The sequence below is a fragment of the Micropterus dolomieu genome, linkage group LG18 (genome assembly GCF_021292245.1).
Source record: "Micropterus dolomieu isolate WLL.071019.BEF.003 ecotype Adirondacks linkage group LG18, ASM2129224v1, whole genome shotgun sequence".
Classification (NCBI taxonomy): domain Eukaryota; kingdom Metazoa; phylum Chordata; class Actinopteri; order Centrarchiformes; family Centrarchidae; genus Micropterus; species Micropterus dolomieu.
The window spans coordinates 3,687,276-3,708,486 of record NC_060167.1 but is presented as its reverse complement, the minus strand read 5'-3'; the positions used below and the strand labels follow the sequence as shown (position 1 = coordinate 3,708,486).

Below are 21,211 nucleotides of genomic sequence, written 5' to 3'. Positions count from 1 at the left end.
ATCATGACAGAAGCTCAGATACAGTGAAGACGTTTGGACAAACTCAATTTTAACATGTGAAATGACGTCACATGAAATCTGTTGTCTGATGTGTCGACAATTAGGGCTGGATGAAATGGCTAAAAATGTTACGATAAAAAGTTTCATATCTTTCGATATCGATAATTATCACGATAAGTATCAAATCGTTATTTCTTTAATTTCTTTTATTTCGAGTTTAAAGGCTTATTTTTGCTCCTCAGTGAAAGTTGAAGAAAAAGCTTTATTCAGTCCTTTTTTCCTCAACAAAATAAACATCTTAATAAAAAAATTAAGTCCTAATTTGTGTATGATATGAAGTGTATAACAAACATTTATTGAAAATTTGCTATATTGTTATTGAAAAAAAAAATAACGGCAAATAAGCCGTTACATGGCAGCCCGAATATAATCAAATTATTTCAAATCCTGGGAGACTCGTGTGGGAGGGAGAGTTATATGATTGATCCCAACGTTCTACATTTTTTCTCCCTTGTTAAACAAACTGATTATAAAGGACACTTTTGCACATGCTCACAATAAAGCATGTGCTGCAGTGTGTGTGTGCGTGTCCTGGCGTTTACCCGCATTCATAAACCTCTGGACGCTTATTTTCATCTCCCTGAGGAAATTCAGGGGAATCCAATCACACGTCTACTTGCCTGCTTTTTCAGAGGTGGGTCAAGCAAGCCAGAGACTCTTTTGAACGTCCTGCAGAACTTTTCAAAGTAAAAGCTCTCAATAAACTCGAAAACGCGCTTTTATTTTGGAGGCACAATCACTTAAGAGGACTGCAGTGCTAGAGTCTGACTGAACACAGTTTCACCAACAGTTTAAAAGGCTGATGTGCCGTTTACATCGTGACCCACAGAGTCCGACCTTAAAGACACATCAGGAGAAACTAGTGGAGAGTCTTGATTATGACGTCACTTATTTGCAATGTGTGCTACAACTTAGTGACCTTAGAGCTGGGTGATATTTCACTGCAAGAGTTTCTAAAGGACACAGCACGTGTCCAAGTGCACCACCGATTCCTCATCTGTCGTTAAAGATTCAGTAGCCTACTAGTTTTGAGACCTTGATGTGTTTTTTTGCATGTATATAATAATGTGGAGATTTTAACATTTATGGTGGTGACTTTTTCCCTTTTTCTAGAAATTTTATAATATGTTAGTTAACATCTATATTATTAAAGTATGATATTGTTGTCTTTTAAAACTACTGTTGGGTAATATGTTGTGTTTATTATGCCATTTCCTCTATTTGTCTATTGATGTATAAGGTACCAGCAAGACTTGAGAGCATGTCTGTAGCACGTTACGCTGCAGCTTGACTCTTTGTTGTACAGCGGCGTTAAAGCTTTACAGAAGCTGACAATACAGAAACTTTAGTGTCACACAGGGAATGAAAGCAGCAGCCGCCACTCTTGGTGGTGGTGAAATCGTCGGGCCATCCGTTCCGCCGCTTTGACGGACAGAAACAACGCACAACAGAAAGACACGTGTAGTAAGGTAAGCGTATTGTGGCGATCGACGCCTGCGTCACACACACGGCCACCAACCAGCTCAGGAAATATCTGTGAAACGGCGTTTCAAACCAAACGCACGGGTCCGAAAGAGGCTCAGTCTGAGTTACAGCCAGTACCAGCATCGGAGGCTGCGGGGGAGGAACTCCGGTGTTGTCGGCGAATTACTAAGCTTGTGTATTAAACACGAGAGGCGTCACTTGGTTTTATTTTCGTTGGCCAACTTTTGAATTGAACCTCAACCTGAGTATTTTTTGTTTGCTTATACAGAAAGATGGACTCTCTGGGAGATTTGAACTGAGTTAAGGAATCATTAATCGGTGGTTGAACTGTGGGTTTTATATTGAGCACTTACTGTATAACAACTTTGTTTTTCTAGTGGTCTGTAGGCCGACCTGATGATATATTATATCATATTATTTAATGCCATGACTTGACTCAAATCATCTTTCTCATATTATTAAAATTTGATTTTTCTTCTCCACTCATAATAATTATTCATGCATCACATAGGTCATCATAACACAGGCCTGGCCGTCGAGTCCCAGCGTGAAATTGATGTTGGGCTCGGGTTCGGGCTCGGGCGGAAAAATTGCAGATGTTATCGGGCCGGGCCGGGTTAGGACCGGAGTTTTGGGCCGATGCAGGGCTCTAGCCTGGCCTACAAGAAAGAACAGTGTATGTTTAATCTATCTAATATTGTGTTGGTCACACTATACACTAATTTACTGCTTGTCCGTTTTGAATCATACTGAAGGTAAAGAGCTTAAAAATTTATTGCATATTAAATCACAATATTGGTTTAAAAATAAATAAATTCGCAATTAGATTATTTCCCAAAATCGTTCAGCCTTAATGTCTATTTTTGAAAGCACTACTTTACAGCATTATCCCACACCAGCCTAAAACTGTTGCACAGTACTGTAGATCTGATCAACAAATATTTTATCTCAAAATTAGAACATGATCATAATTATTAAATGTATGAATTTGTTTTGTTCATCTTCTGCCTAAACCTGCTGTACATCTGTTTAATCAACATGAAGGTTCTACATCAAACTTTCTGAATGATCCTGAGGCCTACAGAGTTGTAGCACACATTACAGAGTGACACTCACCTGAGATTTCTCCTGATCGGTCTCTGAAGGTGAAGTCTGAAAGACACAGTGGATGGGTGATGTTATGAACAAGTCACATGTTATAAGCCAAGTAATGGAGTCATTTGTCAATTTATTCGCTCTGTTGCAGAGATTCAGCTTAATAGAAGATCGATATCACACTTTACTGTGCTGTAAATAAGAAGCTACAGGCAGAAGACAGCTGGGCTTGCTGACTGAAGACAGAAGGAAACAGCTGCCAAAGACAAAATCTGCACACTGGCATCTTTAAAAGTCAATCATTAAACTTAGTTCTACACGTAACTCAACTTATGACTCATGCAGTTATGTGCCTCTAGACCTCCTGTCAACGAATATGATCTTACAATACGAAGTCATTTTGCTGGAGGACCCCTTTAGGCCTCCCCAGAAATCCCCTTCTGTCTTACAGACCGCAAATTTTTTTGCAAATGTTTCATGAGGAACATTAATTTAATGCATATTTGTGAGTAACACTGAATGTAAACATACATTTTGTTTGTTTACAAGAAAACTCAAATGTGGTTAGAGAATCCAACAGCAGCAATTGTGTTAGTCACCTGAGATCAGATGCAGAGCAGTAACCAGAAGCAGAGGCTCAGTTCTGACCCGATGTGCAGACTTTGAAGTTCATGCGGTCAGGCGACAGGACAACAAGCATGTCACTGATTTTAGTTTCTTATAGACCTATTGGAGGAAGAGGAGGAAAGGATCGCAAGTCATTTTTTGATACTAAGTGCATTACATGCTGAAACTACCTGAGCTACAGGAGGGTGGCGGGCAGATGTCTCTATTTTGTATGACGTTACTAAGAAGACATACTTTATATTATATATATATATATATATATAAAAATATCTTGTCAGGTGTCAGTAAATACATCCTTGCTATATTGTTATTGAAAAAAAAAATATTGCGATAAATATTGTTATTGTTTTACTGTCCAATATTTTCTGTTACACTAAAGTAAAATAAACGTGTTATAAAATATGAAACAGGGTCTTTAAAGCATGTGCGCCCATAACTGTGTCAGTGATACATTCTAGCAGCTAGCCGTCCTGCAGAATTCCGGTATAAAATATATATCTGTATTTTCTGCTGAGCAGGCTGGGGAGGGTTTAGCGGGCATGTTTTTACTACTTGAGTTGAACCCGGGTCTCTCACACCAAAGGCATGCATCTTATCCACTGCACCATCACCACCCCTTTATCAACATCTTGATAAAGTTCAGATGTTGCAGACTTTTATTATAAAATTACTGTATCGGTCTGAAAATAAGACGTTTTTTTTTTTTTTAAACTCACTTATTTTATTCAATGTCTTTTTATAAAAAAAAATTTTCAAATAAAATTATTTTCTTTATAAAAATAAGCTTTGATCTTCAGAAAGTATTTTTCCAAAAATGAGTCTTTTAATCAGGATCATCTTATATTCGGACCGATACGGTTATAAATGTAATTATTGCCTGTCTAACAACGGTCTGCGATTCTCACATAATAAATAGCTGATATAACGGTAATTAGTTACTTATTGTCAGAACAGCTGGAGTCAAACCAAACTCACCTACAACAAGCTTAATGTGGGATATTTGTCTTGGCTGAAGACGTGGAAAATCACAGGTGTAGTCTCCACTGTCGGTCACCTTTGTTTTTCTGATGATGATGGAGGCGTTGCCGTACTTCAGATCGTCTTGAAAATGTGAGACGCGACCTTTGAACTGCTGATCTTGACCTGGACGGCCATTGTTGTAATGAAGGCCTCCAACATAAAAGAAAATCTCCTTCCGACCATCTTTCTTCCAGTCAAAGAGTTCTGACTCAACGTTCTCCTTGGTGCTGAGTGAACAGGGTAAAAAGGCGTCACTCCCTTCTTTCACAACCACTCTGACGACACCCGACCCTGAAAGAAGAAGATTATTTTTAGTCATCATGGTCAAGCAGAGAGCAATGGCCTCGGCGAGGTTTGAAACTGGGGAAACCCACCCCACATGCCCAGTCCTAAAAAGTCCTCCGCAGGGGTTGAGTTATCAACCCTCAGTCCTCAGGGAATTGTTTAAAACGTTCAGCAGCCAAACTCACAATTTTAACATTCTAGATGAACAGCCAAGTTAATAACCATGGTAAATAATGAAGAAGTGTGATCAGCCTCCACATCATAACCTACATTGAGAGACGGTTTTCTTGTATTGTGGTAAATTTATGGGGTAATTTTCCTGTAATTCAAGAGCACAGATGTAGTTTCAATGGTGGAGGGGACAAATGAAGAGAAGGGTCCAGGGGTCCCCCCTCCCAGGAAATTTTAGGCATTAAAGACCTAATTTCCTGCATTCTGGGGAAAATTTGAGCACCAATTTATGGTCCTTTTTAGTGTCCTTATCTATATAAAGGGAAACACAATATTCAGGCGGATGGTGCCAGTTCAAACTGTTATAAATTAATAGAATATAATGCAGGAAGGCTTTCAGGCATTCTGTAGCTGTTGCTTTTAAATGTTTTCTCCCGTCAATCAACTTTTCTAATTTAATAAAATCCTTGCTGAGTCAACACACACGCTCTGCCTCCTCTTGTCTTTGTTCAGGGAAATGGCCACTTTTAATATACACGTGGCACCTTTTCACTTCAATGATATATTAAGTAATTTTTTAATCCCTGGACTTTTATAGCTCTTGTGTTTTAGCAGGTTTACTGCTCATGTTCAAAACTTTCTGCACATTCAGAATCTTTCCCACATATCTGTGTTCTCTGACATGTTCAGAAAAAGTATCATTACCAGACTAACGTCACCATTTAATGAGAATTCACAATATTTTTAAGTCTGCAAGCCCTGTACTCTGATGTGAATTACGTTATTGTAGTGGCCATCGCCTCTAAAAAGTTTGTCCGTCCACACACACGTTAACTTCAGCAGATCCGATATCTGAACACATATCTGTGTTCTGTGACATAACGAGAAAAAGTTGTAATATTAAGAGACTCACGTCATCATTTAACGAGAATTCACAATCATTTTTAAGTCCACCTTCCCATACTCTGCTGTGCATTGCATTATTGCTGCGCTGGTAGGATCTCAGACCGACAACACTTCAACTTCAGCAGCTTTGATAGAGTCCAGCTCTAAAGAAACCGAGTGTTAATGTTTACAATTTGATGAGAGGATGATGAGGAAGGTAAACATGTTCTCTCCTCCCAAACTTTGATGGAAGCAAATAACAGTACTGTTAGATCAATGCACAGATGCAGCGAATCAATCTCTGTCGGTCTGTCTTGCTACCCCAGCTGCGCAGCGCAACTCTCAGACTGTCAAATTCAAATTCGCTTTATTGGCATGAATGTGTAACAATATTGCCAAAGCATCATACAACATAAGAACAATCTACCCCATACATTTCATAAAACAAGTAATTAAAGCGTAAAGTAATCAAAGCGTATGTGTTTTTGTGTTAAAAAAATAAAACAATATATTGAAAATTAAAATAAAATAAATAAAACGGTAAGTGTGTGTGTGTGTGTTAAAATAAAATATATTAAAAATAAAATAAATTACAAAAACGGTAAGTGTGTGTGTTAAAAAAATAAAAATATGTTAAAAATTTTAATAAAATAAATAAAACAGTAAGCGTGTGTTAAAAAAATAAAAATATATTAAAAATTTAAATAAAATAAATAAAACAGTAAGCGTGTGCGTGTTAATAGACAAAAAATAAAATAATTAATTGATTAAAAAATAATAATAAATTAAAAAAAAAAGAAATCAGTATTATAAGCAAAATTATGCTTAGGGCCCCTGGGAGGCTCAGAATGCAGGTAGTGTGTGGGACAATGCCAACATCCAATAAGATGTGCTGAGATTGACATGTGACATGTGATGTAATGTGCATGTGATGAGTTTTTTCTCCTGATGTCACAGTTCCAGCAGATGCCCCACCATGTTTTCATTTCTCCCGCGTTATTTTTAGCAGTGGGAATTGCTGAACAATTCACCTCTGCCAACAAGGGGAAATTAAAACCTGCATGTGTGATGACTCAGAAGGGGATGATAATACATGAGAAAGTTGAGAAACAAATCTGAAAAACAACACAGAATGCCTTCAATAAATTAGTGCAGAAATGTTCAACAGTTTTTTTGCCTCCAAAATTTTGAAGCAAAAGCTATGCTCTTGAAATGGACACAGGTTTGGTCTCGCGATGTGATTGATCACACGGTGTGGTGGCGCATAGATAAGATGCTTGCCTTTGGGTTCAATTCCCACTGTGAGACATCCACCATTGTGTCCCTGAGCAGGAAACTTAATCCCTAGCTGCTCCAGAAGTGTGCGACCTCTGACATGTATAGCAATTGTAAGTTACTTTGGATAAAAGCGTCAGCTAAATATGTAAATTTCTATCTTATACCAACCCTCATTTCAGCCTCAGCTTTAAATGCCCCTGCCTCTTTAAGCCTTTTCCTTGAAAACGTTTAATATTTTGGGAAGTGTTACGACCCTCGACCCTCAGGGTCATGTGTTTGGGTTGGGATGTGTCTTGCTTCTCTCTCTCTCTCTGGCCCTTCCCCCCAATGCCTCGGCTGCATGAGTGAGAGGCTTTAAATGCCCCTGCCTCTTTAAGCCTTTTCCTTGAAAACGTTTAATATTTTGGGAAGTGTTACGACCCTCGACCCTCAGGGTCATGTGTTTGGGTTGGGATGTGTCTTGCTTCTCTCTCTCTCTCTGGCCCTTCCCCCCAATGCCTCGGCTGCATGAGTGAGAGGCTTTAAATGCCCCTGCCTCTTTAAGCCTTTTCCTTGAAAACGTTTAATATTTTGGGAAGTGTTACGACCCTCGACCCTCAGGGTCATGTGTTTGGGTTGGGATGTGTCTTGCTTCTCTCTCTCTCTCTGGCCCTTCCCCCCAATGCCTCGGCTGCATGAGTGAGAGGCTTTAAATGCCCCTGCCTCTTTAAGCCTTTTCCTTGAAAACGTTTAATATTTTGGGAAGTGTTACGACCCTCGACCCTCAGGGTCATGTGTTTGGGTTGGGATGTGTCTTGCTTCTCTCTCTCTCTCTGGCCCTTCCCCCCAATGCCTCGGCTGCATGAGTGAGAGGCTTTAAATGCCCCTGCCTCTTTAAGCCTTTTCCTTGAAAACGTTTAATATTTTGGGAAGTGTTACGACCCTCGACCCTAAGGGTCATGTGTTTGGGTTGGGGTGTGTCTTCCTTCTCTCTCTCTCTGGCCCTTCCCCCCAATGCTTCGGCTGCCTGAGTGAGAGGCTTTAAATGCCCCTGCCTCTTTAAGCCTTTTCCTTGAAAACGTTTAATATTTTGGGAAGGGTCATGTGTTTGGGTTGGGATGTGTCTTGCTTCTCTCTCTCTCTGGCCCTTCCCCCCAATGCCTCGGCTGCATGAGTGAGAGGCTGCAGGTTTGCCTGATCACCACTCAGTGCTGGAGGATAAGAAGGCTTGGTTTTTTCACAGCATGGTCTGTTTTCCCTTCCTACCTGCAGATCACCACCTGTGAGCAACCAGTGGGTTGAACACCAGCCTAGAGCTTTTGTGAGCCCAGACCAGTGTCTGGTTACCTCCTCAGTGAAGAGAGAGGACTTTAGTGAGTTTATTTAGTGTTTATTTTTGTCTCACCTCGCTCTCTCCTTTTGAGAGAGTAGTTTTGAGTTGGTTTTCCTTTGTCAGTATCGAGTAAATATACATTAGTTTGTACACAATCCTGACTTCCTGTCCTCTTTTGCCCCCATCTCGAGGAACGTAACAGAAAGTATTCAAAATCCTGAATAAAACTTAGGGACTCGTTAGATGCCTAAAAAAAACGTGACGGAGGAATAATAAAAGTAAAGAAGATCACGATGACTTCGCAGTCCCAGCCAAATATAGTGAACAGCTGGCAGCTAGCTGGTGACTGTTCATTGTTTTTAGCATCAGTGTTCATTAGATTTCTTACCGTTTGGAAGCCCAAGTGTTTTTCCAGACAAAGTCAGCAGACAGAAACAGAAGAACAGAAGCTCCCGAGCTGTCGACTTCAATTTAAGATCATCCATGTTACCGAAAACGTTAAGTTTTCCTCACAGTGCTAGTTGGTTAGCTAGTTAGCTGAATTAGCTACCGTTAGCTGAGATGTTTGAAGTTACATGTCGTGAATAAAGTGACAATACGAAGCTTTTCAACACGTAAAGTTGGAAATATATTCACAGATTCGAACTTCCGGGATCAATAACTCGTAAGCAAAACGTGTTTAAAACACAAACAACGCCTCTTTACTATCGTAGTTAAGTAGACAAGGAGCAGAACAAATAACTTTGGTCTCTACGTGCAGCGAGACGAGTGCGTCTATAAATAGCCGAAAACACACAGTGCAGAAATATTCAATAATTTCACACTTATACAATGTGGTGCCCCCAAAATCACCTTACACACTCATTATATACTACTGGTTATACTGCAACACTTAGTTTGGGGAAAAAATACTTTTACATACCTAATATTAGGTAGGCCTATTTTTAACATTCAGTAACTTGACTGTTAAAGGCTGTATTGTCTCCACAATCACCCCACAAATCACTGATCCTGCTTGTGATTCTACTCTTAGTTTGTAGAAATGTAGTTTTGCATAATTTTAGAGCATTTTATTATACAAAAAAAATTCAATAACTTCACTGTTATATGCTGTAGAGTCTTCAAAATGACCTCACACATAATCCTGCTTGTGATACTACAATACTTAGTTCATAGAAATATGTATAATTTTGGTGAATTTTATTTTCATCTTCAATGAAATTCAGTAACTTCACTGTTATGAGTTGTAGTAGAACCCTAACCCACAATTATATTATACCCTAATATTTAGGCTACAGAAATGAAAATAAACCGTCTACAGGTATTTCTATTGGCAATTATTCTGTGCATCTCAGTGAAAAAAACACCATCATCTTAAAATTAGCATCAACCCCTCCTCAGCTGATGAACTTGACCTACTTCGAGCTGTGTCTCTGTTTTGATGGGAGGGTGACCCACTTCAAGTCAGGAGGGCAGCATGTGCTTTGCTGATATTTGGCGCCATCTGTTGTTGTGGGTGTATAATAACATTTAAATTGCTGGACCCTTGACTGGCCTGCACAGAGTCCTGACCCCAACCCGATAGAACACCTCTGGGATGAATTAGAGCGGAGACTGCGAGCCAGGCCTCCTCGTCCAACATCTGTGTCTGACCTCACAGCTTCTAGAAGAACGGTCACAAATTCCCATGAACACACTCCTAAACCTTGTGGACTGCCTTCCCAGAAGAGCTGAAGCTGTTATAGCTGCAGAGGGTTGACCAGCTCCATATTAATCCCTACCGATTAAGAATGGGATGTTATTAACCTTCATGTGCATGTAAAGGCAGGTGACCCAAAACTATTGGCAATATAGTGCATCTTCATTTGGAGACGCCTTCAACTCCAGACCGCTACATTCCTCTTGACCTCCCTCATGCTTGTTTGCTTGCCCATACCTCGTGTGTGTTTTGTGTAAGTTGTGTATGTTTCGTAACTGTAATTGTATGTTATGTAAACCAATGCAAACCATAAAACTATTACCCATTGGGGATAAATGAATTCTATCCATCTATCAAGGAACATATACTCTAAAAGTACTTTTACTTTCTTTACATTTTGCTAATTATGCTGGGGTGATGATTGCGCAATGGACAAGACGCCTATGGCAAGCAGTTTTAACATTTATTCCATTTATTCGCTATTTAAAAGCGACTAGTAACTAATCCATTAGATACTAGCAACAATTTCTTATATACTGGTAACTATTCCTTTAAAAACTAGTGCTTATTCTTTAGTTACTAACTACTCACAGATTTTTGCCATTGAAATGAATGGGGCTCTGCAGGTCAGATATCATCTTTTCATTAGTAACTAGTAACTGTTCGAATAGTAACTGTTAACATTTTACTAGTATCTATTATTTAGTCACTAGTACCTATTCATAGTTACTAGTACTTATTCGAATAGTTAGTAGTAACTATTTTTAGTTTAATAGTATGGATTATTTAGAGACCTATTTTTTAGTTACTAGTACTTATTCCAAAATATACTAACATTTTAATTCTTTTAGTAAGAATGAAATAGTTACTAGTAACTAATAAATAAGTACTAGTATCTAAATCCTCATTAATATTTATTGGGTTTCTATGTAGTGCATGTAGCTGTAGTGTAAATTGTTACTGTTGTTGCTTTCAACAGATGCTGAAATGTTTATTATGGCTACGAGATGTTTCTACATGTCATAATTCTGACAGACGTGTTTCTGTAAAGTGAAGATGTCTGTAGCCTTTCTGTGGTGCCGTCAGCTGGTCTACTCCTCCGACAGAGATCACTGCAGCAGGTTGTAACAAAACAATGTACAGATGATGCAGCTGTGTCATGTGTCTTTATTTAATTGGTGTCGCTTTAAAATGAAGGCTCCGAAGCCAAGGATGTCAACTTCATGTTGTTTCCTTGGTAAGAGGGACTAAATCTGACCCCTTAACCCTGTGCCAGACACAGCATTATACCTCTCTGCTCTCAGTGAAACTACACAGAGTAAAGGTAAATAAGAATGGGTGTGAACTTGATTTACTGAATCTGACACAAAGGAGAGATCATTTAGTTAGAAGGCACTAGAGGGCGCCACGTTGTTGAGAATGGAGATTAAGGGTGCGGTTCGTTTGGGTTGGCGTTGACGCTGGACTCGAACTCTGGTGCGGACAGACCACCTGGTGAAGTCTAAAACGGTTTATATCAATTGATTTTAAGATGTTAAAATAAAATTTATCTTGAAATACTCTGATTATCAGTCAGGCTGATGATAAAAGCACCATTAGGAATGTTTGTGAGACATTGATGCTCTTATTCAACAGCTGAAAGTAGATGACAGGAAATGAAGTGAGACATGAAGGCTCCAGCGCAAAAACACACAGAATGAACTTTACAGTGAAACAGAGATCTCACATCACGAAGTGAAACTATTTAAATGACAAACATATAATTTTTAACCAGGGAATTTAACCTCAGACATAATTATTCTCACTTTTATATGACTTAAAACACAAGCTAGGGGATCTATAAATCAGCTTTGAAAATGTTTTAAAGAAATTAATTTAACATGTTTGACCTCAACAAAACACAGTGGTTTGTTAAAAAATAATTAGTCAGTCAAATTTCAGACTTCACTTCATTTAAGAAGTGACTTAAGAGTAAAAAATAAATCTTGTCTCAAAGCTGTGCTTAAAAGTTATCAAGCATGATAGTCCTAATTTGAGTGAAGTGTAGGACTAAATCTTAAGTGTCAGTCTTAGAGCTGATTTGCCACACTTTGCTGTGCCGCAAACAGGATTTTGGATGACGATGTAGCCAAGGACCAATCAATTCAAGAGATTTCCTTATTTAAGAATATTCTCAGATAAATTCAGATTGAATGGTGAAATTCTTAAGAGGAGTTTATATTCAACACACATTTAACAATAAAGAATTTTCAAAATAATACATAACGATATGGGCCTACACACTAATAAATGAAAGATAAAAAAGTTTATCTTGTGTAAAGTCAGTGATGAGACCAACTCGCTGACATAGTTTATGCCTGCACTGTCCTACCCCGTCTTATTAACTGCGCGTCGTCAAATTCTTCAAAAATTCTTCCTCTTCTGAAAGATTTGTGCATTTCTCTGTCACAGTGCCATCACAAGCCCTACTGGCAGCTCCTAACCACTTGAGAGACCTCTCGAGCTGTCTTAAATAACTGGGAGAGTAAGAGTGATCCTTAGCTTTGAGAAATTTGATAACTTGCTTTTATTCTGAAGTTTAAAAGTAGGAGTAAATTTCATGAATTCTCAGCACTTAAGACTAAAATGGCACTTTGAGAAGCTTGATAAATACCGGCCCTGAGCAGCAGCTGATCGAAGCAAACAAAGGCTGCAGACTCGGTGTGATGTAAAGTTTAACCAAAGGAGTTTTTCCAGCTGACTGGAGGACACAGAGACCGAGTAGTATTCAATATTTCAGTAGGAAGAAAGCAACGTTCAGGAAACATCAGTATAATAGAAATAATCCTGTACTGTGATCCCCAGCATGATGATTCATTCCCCAGAGGTTCCCGGGCTGAGCTACACTGCTCTGAAGGGTTTTAATCTGACATGGAAAGGTTTGGAAATCTTGGATTTCTTTATTGAGACTTATTTAACACAGAAACCAGGTCTGATGGCAGCATGGAGGTCCAGAGAAGAACAGTCACAGATCCTGGATTCACTTGTGACGTCTGAAACTGTTTCAAACACGTATTAAACTGCAGGCTGCACAACTTTGATAAGTGAAAGATCCCATACAGACGTGTTTTAGGACATAATATCTAATTTAAAGTTCAATGAGCTTGGTAAAAAAAAAGTTAAAACTACACCTACTAGGTACTGAACTTGGTATAGGTTTGTGCACTATGTTCACCTGGGAAGAAAGTTATTCACATTACAAGATACAAACATTTGACCAACAAGTAGCCTGTCTGAACACTGAGTTTTCAAGGTGCTGTGGCTGCACCCTCACAAACACCTGAGAAACCAATCATAGAAATATACAAACGTACAAGGCTAGACACAAAAAGCTATTAGAGAATAAGATATACAGATTTTGCTCTAATGTTAAATTATTTTATTTTTCAAGCATCAGTCATATCAAAAGCATTAAACACTTCACATGTTCACTGAACATAAGCTTCAACGATCAGAGTCAGTAATACAAAAGTCCAAAAAGCTCCTTCAGCCGACAAAAAACTGAAGACTCGCTCTCTGGTGTCCAACGCAACAACGCAAACAGAACAGAAATAAACACGTCCATCCTTCAATAATTTCTAGGCAATGTACCTTTTTTTCTAAAAATAAAACCAGCAGCGATTCAGTAGCGCACAGAAGATAGAGCGCTGTTCACATGAGGAGCTTAGAGAGACCCAGCGGATCCAAGAGAGTACGCAGGCAGAGAGTCGCTCCCCGTCTGAAAAGGCCTCGAGACGGGCCTGATGCGTGGAGTAAAAACGTTTTCTGTATTGGTGGTCAAGTAGACAATTAACGGGAAGCCAAAACGGCCACCAGGAAATCTCCCGGTGCTCCTGGGGGCCAGTCCGCTAGTCTACATACCTTTCTAAAACAAGTAAACTCCAATAACAAACAAAAGTTCAGTCCCCTCCCACGTTTAGCTGCCCACAGATCGTTTCACACCGGGGACGAAACCAAAAAACTAAATGAGGAATATTCATTGATTATTTTTCCTGTTACACAAACATTCAAACAAACAGCTGCAGAAAAAAACCTCCTGCAGCGTCTGAAAAAGTTTCAGGCTTTGTGTTTTGGGCTCATAGGGATAGATGGGTTCAATTATTACCAACTTATTCAGACTAGTAGAACTTTTAACCAAAAGAAAACAGTATCAAACATTAACCTGAATTTCCTCTACAAAGGATTAATAGAGGTTTATCTTATACTACAGCTCAAGCTTTTGTAGAAGTTTGAAGGCACTACATGGTTGAGGTACAAATTACATTACTGCATTTAGCCCATGTTACAGATTTTAATCTGAGAACCAGATCTGGGTGATTTAACAAATCACCTGATTATTTAGGGTATCTGTTCTTTTTGGTTTTAGCCCCTGACCTGTTGGATATAAATATTTGGATTTGATCAAATTCTAATACTTTTATCAGGTCGCTCTTTTTAAAGCTCTGTTATGTTGGGATATGTATGTAGCTTCCTCCTTTTATTTAGGTGCTATCATGTCTTTAACAACAGTGTGAAAGAGGCAAGAGGGAACCCTCCTTAAAGCTGAATACTAGATCAGCACTCCAGTTACTGCATGAAGAAGTCTGACTGTATAGAACTCTATATGAAAATGACCCAACTTGATTTATTACCTCAGTAAACACTTTTCTGATGAGTGAAAATATGATCACTTCTGTTTCTAACATGTAAACATTTAGCTGATGCTTTTATCCAAAGTGACTTCCATTTGTTAGTTTGTTATATATGTCAGAGGTCGCACGCCTCTGGAGCGACGAGGGGTTGTGTGTCTTGTTCAGGGACACAGTGGTGGATGTCACAGTGGAGAATCGGACCTGTGTCTCTCACACCACAGGCATGCGTCTTGTCCACTGCCCCATCGCCTCCCCAAACAACCCTCTAAACAACCAAGATGGCGACGGCCAATATGCCAAATTTGAGCCAAAACGTTAGTCCACAAACCAGCAGGTGACGTCGTGGTGTCTTTATCCACTTCTTTCTACAGTCTATGGAGAGAGGAGAAAATACAAATGAGATACGATGATAAAATTAATCAGAGCAACATACAGGGTTCAGAAATGTTTTGTGATCTTAATCAAACAGTTGTTAACATTGTTGAGCTGCAGAGACCTGAGATTAAAAACTGAAATAAAAACAGCCTTTGTGAAACTTGTTTCATCTCCACTGATCTCCTGTCAGTGGTGTTGACTGTTCAGGAGGCTGCAGACTGTGATTATTGGAATCTGTATTTTGAACTGTGTAAGTCTAACCAACAACTGACCATAACATGCTTCACATAGATCTCTTCTAAGGCTGTAGGTATTTACAATTAAATCTTTAGAAACATCCGGATTTGCCAATAAACTGCACATTAAGGGTAACTACAGTATCTTTAAACCTGTTTTTCCATGTTTTTGTGTCTGTGTGACTAATGAAGACAAAACTGACTCAGGCTCAGATTATTATTAAAAGCGTCTGACAACATTATGGAAAGGATCCACACAGAGATCGACCTTTTTTTGTAGTAAGGTCCTTTTTGTTCAACCAGAAACAGCCGATATTGTTCTGTTCAAAGCCACCAGACTCCATTAACAAAAACACTACTTTTACTAAAGTTACCCTTTAAAAAGGATATTTGAACTCAACTCCAAAACAACAGACTGAGCTTCTTGCTGATCATTAATAGCTGCAAGCATGTAGGCCTGGGGCTGACTGTGAAAGTATCAGGCATGTTTGTCTTATAATTATAGTAATTAGGTTATTATTATTATTATTATCAACAGTCGCTGTGTTTGCGACCTGAACTTTCTTTTCTCCGTGAGAGGGAAGAATTTAGAGAGTTGCTTGGCGCTGCGGAGAGCCCCCAGCTGTGCGTGGATCATGCGTAATATTCATCCAGCCAGAGGGATGAGCGTACTAGCGACACACACACCCTGTACCAGAGAGGAAGTGGGGCGGTGCAGTGTACCGCAGCGGGAGATCGCGGAGGAACTGGTCTGCTGTGGACGGTCGGTGATCGTTCTCTCTGACTAGATGAAGTCTGACGCGCCGCATCGCATAGAGATTAACGTCGATAAAGCATGCTGTTAATATTTTAACAGCAATATCACAAATCATGCTTTTAGGAGAGCTGATGTCTTATTAAGAGGAACTAAGCTCCCCCATAGTTTGCACCCTGGTTATTACCTACACAAAACAACTACTGAGGCGGCCACGCTCCTAAAACATTTAAATAACACCATGAACATGCAAAACTATTTGAAGATAAAACCACTAAGATGAATCTCACCTGGCACAGTGATGTTAACTATTGATCGTAGGTTTGTTTCGGTCTTCTTCACAGTAGTTTGGAGGGTGATGTAGAAGCTGCCTCCTCTTTCTGAGACCTGTGGCTCCTCAGCAGGAAGTTTGTTTCCAGCACTGTCCTGCCACTCTACTGTAGGTTTTGAAGAAGCACATCTAACGTCACACTGCAGCAGGGTCCCAAACTCTGTGACATCAACTATCATGATGGACGGCTCTGCAGCAGCGGAGAGAATAGATATTAACAGTTAGAGCACTAGAAACGTAGTTTTCATTCCTTCCCTCTAAAACATTCAGTACAGTGTGCAGAAGAGAGAGAAATACATTTTACTAACTATTCATCTATTAGTCCCACTTATCACTGTACAATGAATATCTTTGGGTTTTGGACTCTTCATTGAACAAAACAAGATATTTAACGATGTCACCGTGGGTATATTTCACTATTTTCTGACGTTTGTTGTGATGTGTAGCGTGCAGTGATAGAGTTTAACAGTTAAACAACAGTTTAAAAGGCGACCTTTTAAAGAGTCCGACCTTAAAGACACATCAGGAGAAATAAGTCACTGATCTCTACATCGGCAACTAGTGTGCTACAACATAGTCACCTTTGTGGTGTATGACATATTTGTTTTCTAGTAGGTTATTTCATTATTTCATTTAATTTAATCTGCTTCAGTCTCCATCTTATTTTAGTGTTTACTCGCCAACTGAATCTGCTCCCTGTCTCTTCACGTGTTTCCTACACACAAACCATCACCTCTGCTTTCTTACTGTAAACACACCAGCCTGCTTCGCCTCTCTCTCTCTCTCTCTCTCTCTCTCTCTCTCTGTATGTGTCTCTGCTCACTTTCCCCATCAGCAGAACGTTTTATAAAGTCGCTGCGTTTAACAAACTCACCTGTGATCCCGTTTTCACAGCAGCAGGATTGAAAACAACATGATACTGAGTGACATCTGCACTGGTGCATTCACTGTCCCTCTTTAATGTAAAACTGTACCAGAAAACATCTCTCTCTGCGTTTCTCTGCAAAATGCTAAAATGTGTTGCCAAATATACTTTGGGAGCTGTTAATACATCAGAAAAGCATTGTGGGAAACGCTGTATTTATAGTTAGGGCAGCTGTAGGCCTATTTGCAAGTGTCACGTAACTATTTTGGTCCAGTCATGATTCAGTGATCAAAAACTGAACCATAGCTTAAAAATCGAGGTCTGAACCGAACATAGATTTGTAGAATCGTTACCCCTATTAAGGTCACAGCACGGGTCTAAGTGTACGTTTAACAGGAAATAAACTTGGAGCCATTTTACTGTTTCTGTTTGAATCAGTGATCAGTATCTCAGAGTGAACTTTGTGTGTTTGTGTCCCAGAATCAGCTGATAATCAGCAGATGTAGAGATCAGTAACATCAACATCAGGGGCGTTTCCAGGCTCTTGAAACATTGGGGGTTTAGCCCAACCCAGAAATCTTTCATGTTTTCACTCCCCATTGCCGCCTAACCAAAGTACGTCTGTACAGCAACAGTAAATGACCTCTACACAGTAACTCTAACATCTGTCTCTTTTTCTGATAATAATTAACACTGATAATATTAACTCGGGGGGGTCCTCCCCCTGAAAAATTTGGGCTTTAAACACTTGGTGAATATTTTTGCACCACTTTATTGAGGAAATGTCTGGGGTGACAATTCAGTAAGGCTCTCAGGCGTTCTGTATTGCTCTCAAATGTTTCTCCTGTAGATCAACTGTAATCCCAGCTGAGTCTACAACCATGCAGGCATGACAGAAGTAGCCTCAAGTGTTTTTTAATGTGCATATGGCACCTTTTCATCTTAATGATCAATTAGCTTATTTAATTTGAATTTAGTTTTTAAAAACATATTGATGAAATGTTTGATGTCTTGGGCTCCTCCCCCCTTAAGTTTTTGAGTATTAAACACTTAATTTCCTGCATGACTTCTGGAGACATTTTCTGCACCCATTTATGGTGGAAATGTCTTTATTTTTTATAAAGGGAAGGACAAAATTTAGGTGGCAGGTGACAATTCAGAATATAAAAATATAATAGAATGTAATGCAGTAATCAGTAGCTTGTTCTTTTTCTCAGAGATTTATTCTATATTTACACTGCATTACAGGCTTATTGTGCAAATAAACCTCTCATAGCATTTTTATTTGTTAATTAACATTTCTTGGTGCAAGATATTTTTCAGAACATTTTTTACAAATGCTTTCAAAAAGTGGTGGCTACCTGTCCCCAGTGTAAATGACGCTCCCTCCCTACAGGTTGAGCTACTCCATGCTTAGCAACGACTTCACCTCCACTCTCCTCCTGCTCCTCCTGCTCCTCCTGCTCCCTCTGTCCCGCCGCCCTGTCACTTTGTCCCTCTGTTTCGCACACGTTCAGGATGACTTCACTGTGCACAGCAGTTGTACTAAACTGTGATAAGGCATTGCAATTTAAGGAGCTCAAGATGCACCACGCTGTCTCTGAGTCTCTGTCTAAAATACTCCCCAACTTTAGATGGCGAGATTTATTAGCTGCAGCTTGTTCTCCCTGACGGGCGCAGCACTTCGTTACTATGCGGTGATGCATGTTGTGCAAATTGTTGTGTTAATCGATTACGTTGATGAGTTGCCCAGATACACCGATAGTTATTACCAAGCTACTACCTGGTTATTACTTTGCTTATTACATGGTATTATTTCATTATTACCTCTTTATTATCAACCTATTACCACATTATTACAGAGCTGAAGTGTATTCAGTAATTTTAAAAATCAGGACATAACAGCGCAGGAAGTTTGCTTTTATAAATACACTTCACAGAAGTAAATAAATCATTTAAATGGTGGTCAGTATCAGCAGACAGGCAGAATATTCAGGACTTTAGTTTACAAAGAAGTGACTGATATTCAAAGATCTGTTTAAAAAAAACTTACTCAGACATTTGAGGAAATCAAAATGTAGAAACATGTATGTATTTATAACTTTCTATATTTATTTCAAACAATCAGAATGAGAACCAGAGGCCTCATCAACAAATAAAGGCTCAGTGAATTTTTTTAATGAATGTAAACACCAACATAACGGGCGCCTAGTAGCTCACCTGGTGAAGAACACAGGTTCGATTCCACCTTTGGCACTGTGCTGTATGTCATCCTGGCTCTTCACCTGTTTCCCTGTCTCTCTACAGCTGCTCCAATAAAGGCAAAAAGAATGAGTTTAATAAAAAAAAAAAGAATATCTTATATCTAAGAAAATGAGACCATCATGACGTGAGACGGTTTCTATTAAGTATCTGTGATGTTTGCACATGATGAATATGTTGATACAATCCATTATATAAACTCACCTTTATTACGGCGTACTGTGATGAACTTTGTAGCTACAAGCAAAACTAGAACTGCAACAACAATTACAGCTCCCAAAATGATTCCACCAAAAAACCACCGTGTGACGTCCCTTTTGCTGAACAGTTTCTCTGAAACACACAACAAAACCTAGAGTCACACTCAGAATGTAAACTGTATATCATGTACAGCACACTGGTTAGTTTCACCAACAGTTTAAAAGGCTGATGTGCCGTTTACATCGTGACCCACAGAGTCCGACCTTAAAGACACATCAGGAGAAACTAGTGGAGAGTCTTGATTCTGATGTCTCTGATCTCTACATCTGCAATGTCTGTGCTACAACTTAGTACCGAGCCAACACAACATTTTCAGATGCTACATCAGCTTTAACTGATCAAACAATGTCTTTTCAGATAAAGCTGTAGATCTAGCCTACAATATATCGGATCAACACATATTTATATCTTTTTTTTTTTTGCAATCAGCATGTTATTCCAAACAGCCATAACATTATGACCACCTGCTGGTCATGTGTGCTTCCCCTTTTGCAGCCTAAATAAAATGAAAACTAATAACACAGCGATTGAAATACAAAAATAACACTACGATGAATCTCACCGCAGATATACACGTAGATCTCAGTATAAATCTGATGTTTGATCTCCTCCTGTGTGGCTACACAGCGATAGTTGTCGGTCTTCATCACAGTAGTTTGGAGGATGATGTAGAAGCTGCCTCCTCTTTCTGAGACCTGTGGCTCCTCAGCAGGAAGTTTGTTTCCAGCACTGTCCTGCCACTCTACTGTAGGTTTTGAAGAAGCACCAAGAACTTCACACTGCAGCAGGGACCAGTCCTGCGTTTGATTAAGTATCTTGACAGACGGCTCTGGAGATGCTCCTGTGAACACAGTAAACAGACACATCAGCTATAAAAGGACAATAACAGGATTATAAATGTAACACTGTGATGTTTCTTGTTCGTCTCTTCTCTGCTTGTAAATGAGGATTAAAGTGTGTTTAACAGAAAAACACAGAGGAACAGAAAAGCACAGTATCAGCCTCAGTTGCTCCTCCCAGCATTGTTAGATAGGACATGATATTTCAAACATTTCTAACTTCTACCAAAAGTCTGGAAACTATTTACAGCTGCAAACACTGTTTCTGACTCATATCATGACAGAAGCTCAGATACAGTGAAGACGTTTGTCTGATATGTCAACAATATTTTCTGTAAAGGCGGACTTTATAGCAGAGCTGTCGTAATGATTAGCAACAGATTGTACAGGTGTACATTCAGCTTTAATCAAGCAAAATGCAAATAGAAAAACAAAACAGACAAACAAGTGTTTACATTTTGTCACTGAGAAATGTCTTGTGTCACTGATTTCATATAACCATTTAAAAGTATCCTGTAATAACAAAAACAAGCATATTTCAGTTACCAGTGTAGAGAGTGAGATGTTGTGATCTGTAGCGTGCTGCCGTTACTGCAGTGCTAGAGTCTGACTGAACACAGTTTCACCAACAGTTTAAAAGGCTGATGTGCCGTTTACATCGTGACCCACAGAGTCCGACCTTAAAGACACATCAGGAGAAA

The 21,211-nt window shown here is 39.2% G+C and overlaps 1 protein-coding gene and 1 long non-coding RNA gene across 2 annotated transcripts in view; both read right to left on the bottom strand.

Annotated features, from left to right (window-relative positions):
* LOC123987035 (butyrophilin-like protein 10) overlaps positions 1–8,995 on the bottom strand; it is a 44,981-nt gene extending 35,986 nt beyond the window's left edge. Inside the window, exons 1-2 of the mRNA XM_046075571.1 lie at positions 8,607–8,995; positions 4,243–4,578 (exon numbers count right to left, since the gene is read on the bottom strand). Coding sequence (XP_045931527.1) covers positions 4,243–4,578; positions 8,607–8,703 — 433 coding nt within the window. The 5' untranslated portion in view covers positions 8,704–8,995. The remainder of the gene's footprint in view (positions 1–4,242; positions 4,579–8,606) is intronic.
* A 4,325-nt stretch (positions 8,996–13,320) lies between these two features.
* LOC123987039 lies at positions 13,321–16,443 on the bottom strand. The gene is made up of 2 exons (XR_006829054.1): positions 16,243–16,443; positions 13,321–14,959 (listed from the first exon to the last, which is right to left on the bottom strand). It is a non-coding gene; the product is annotated as an uncharacterized LOC123987039 (long non-coding RNA).
* Between the last annotated feature and the right edge of the window lie 4,768 nt (positions 16,444–21,211).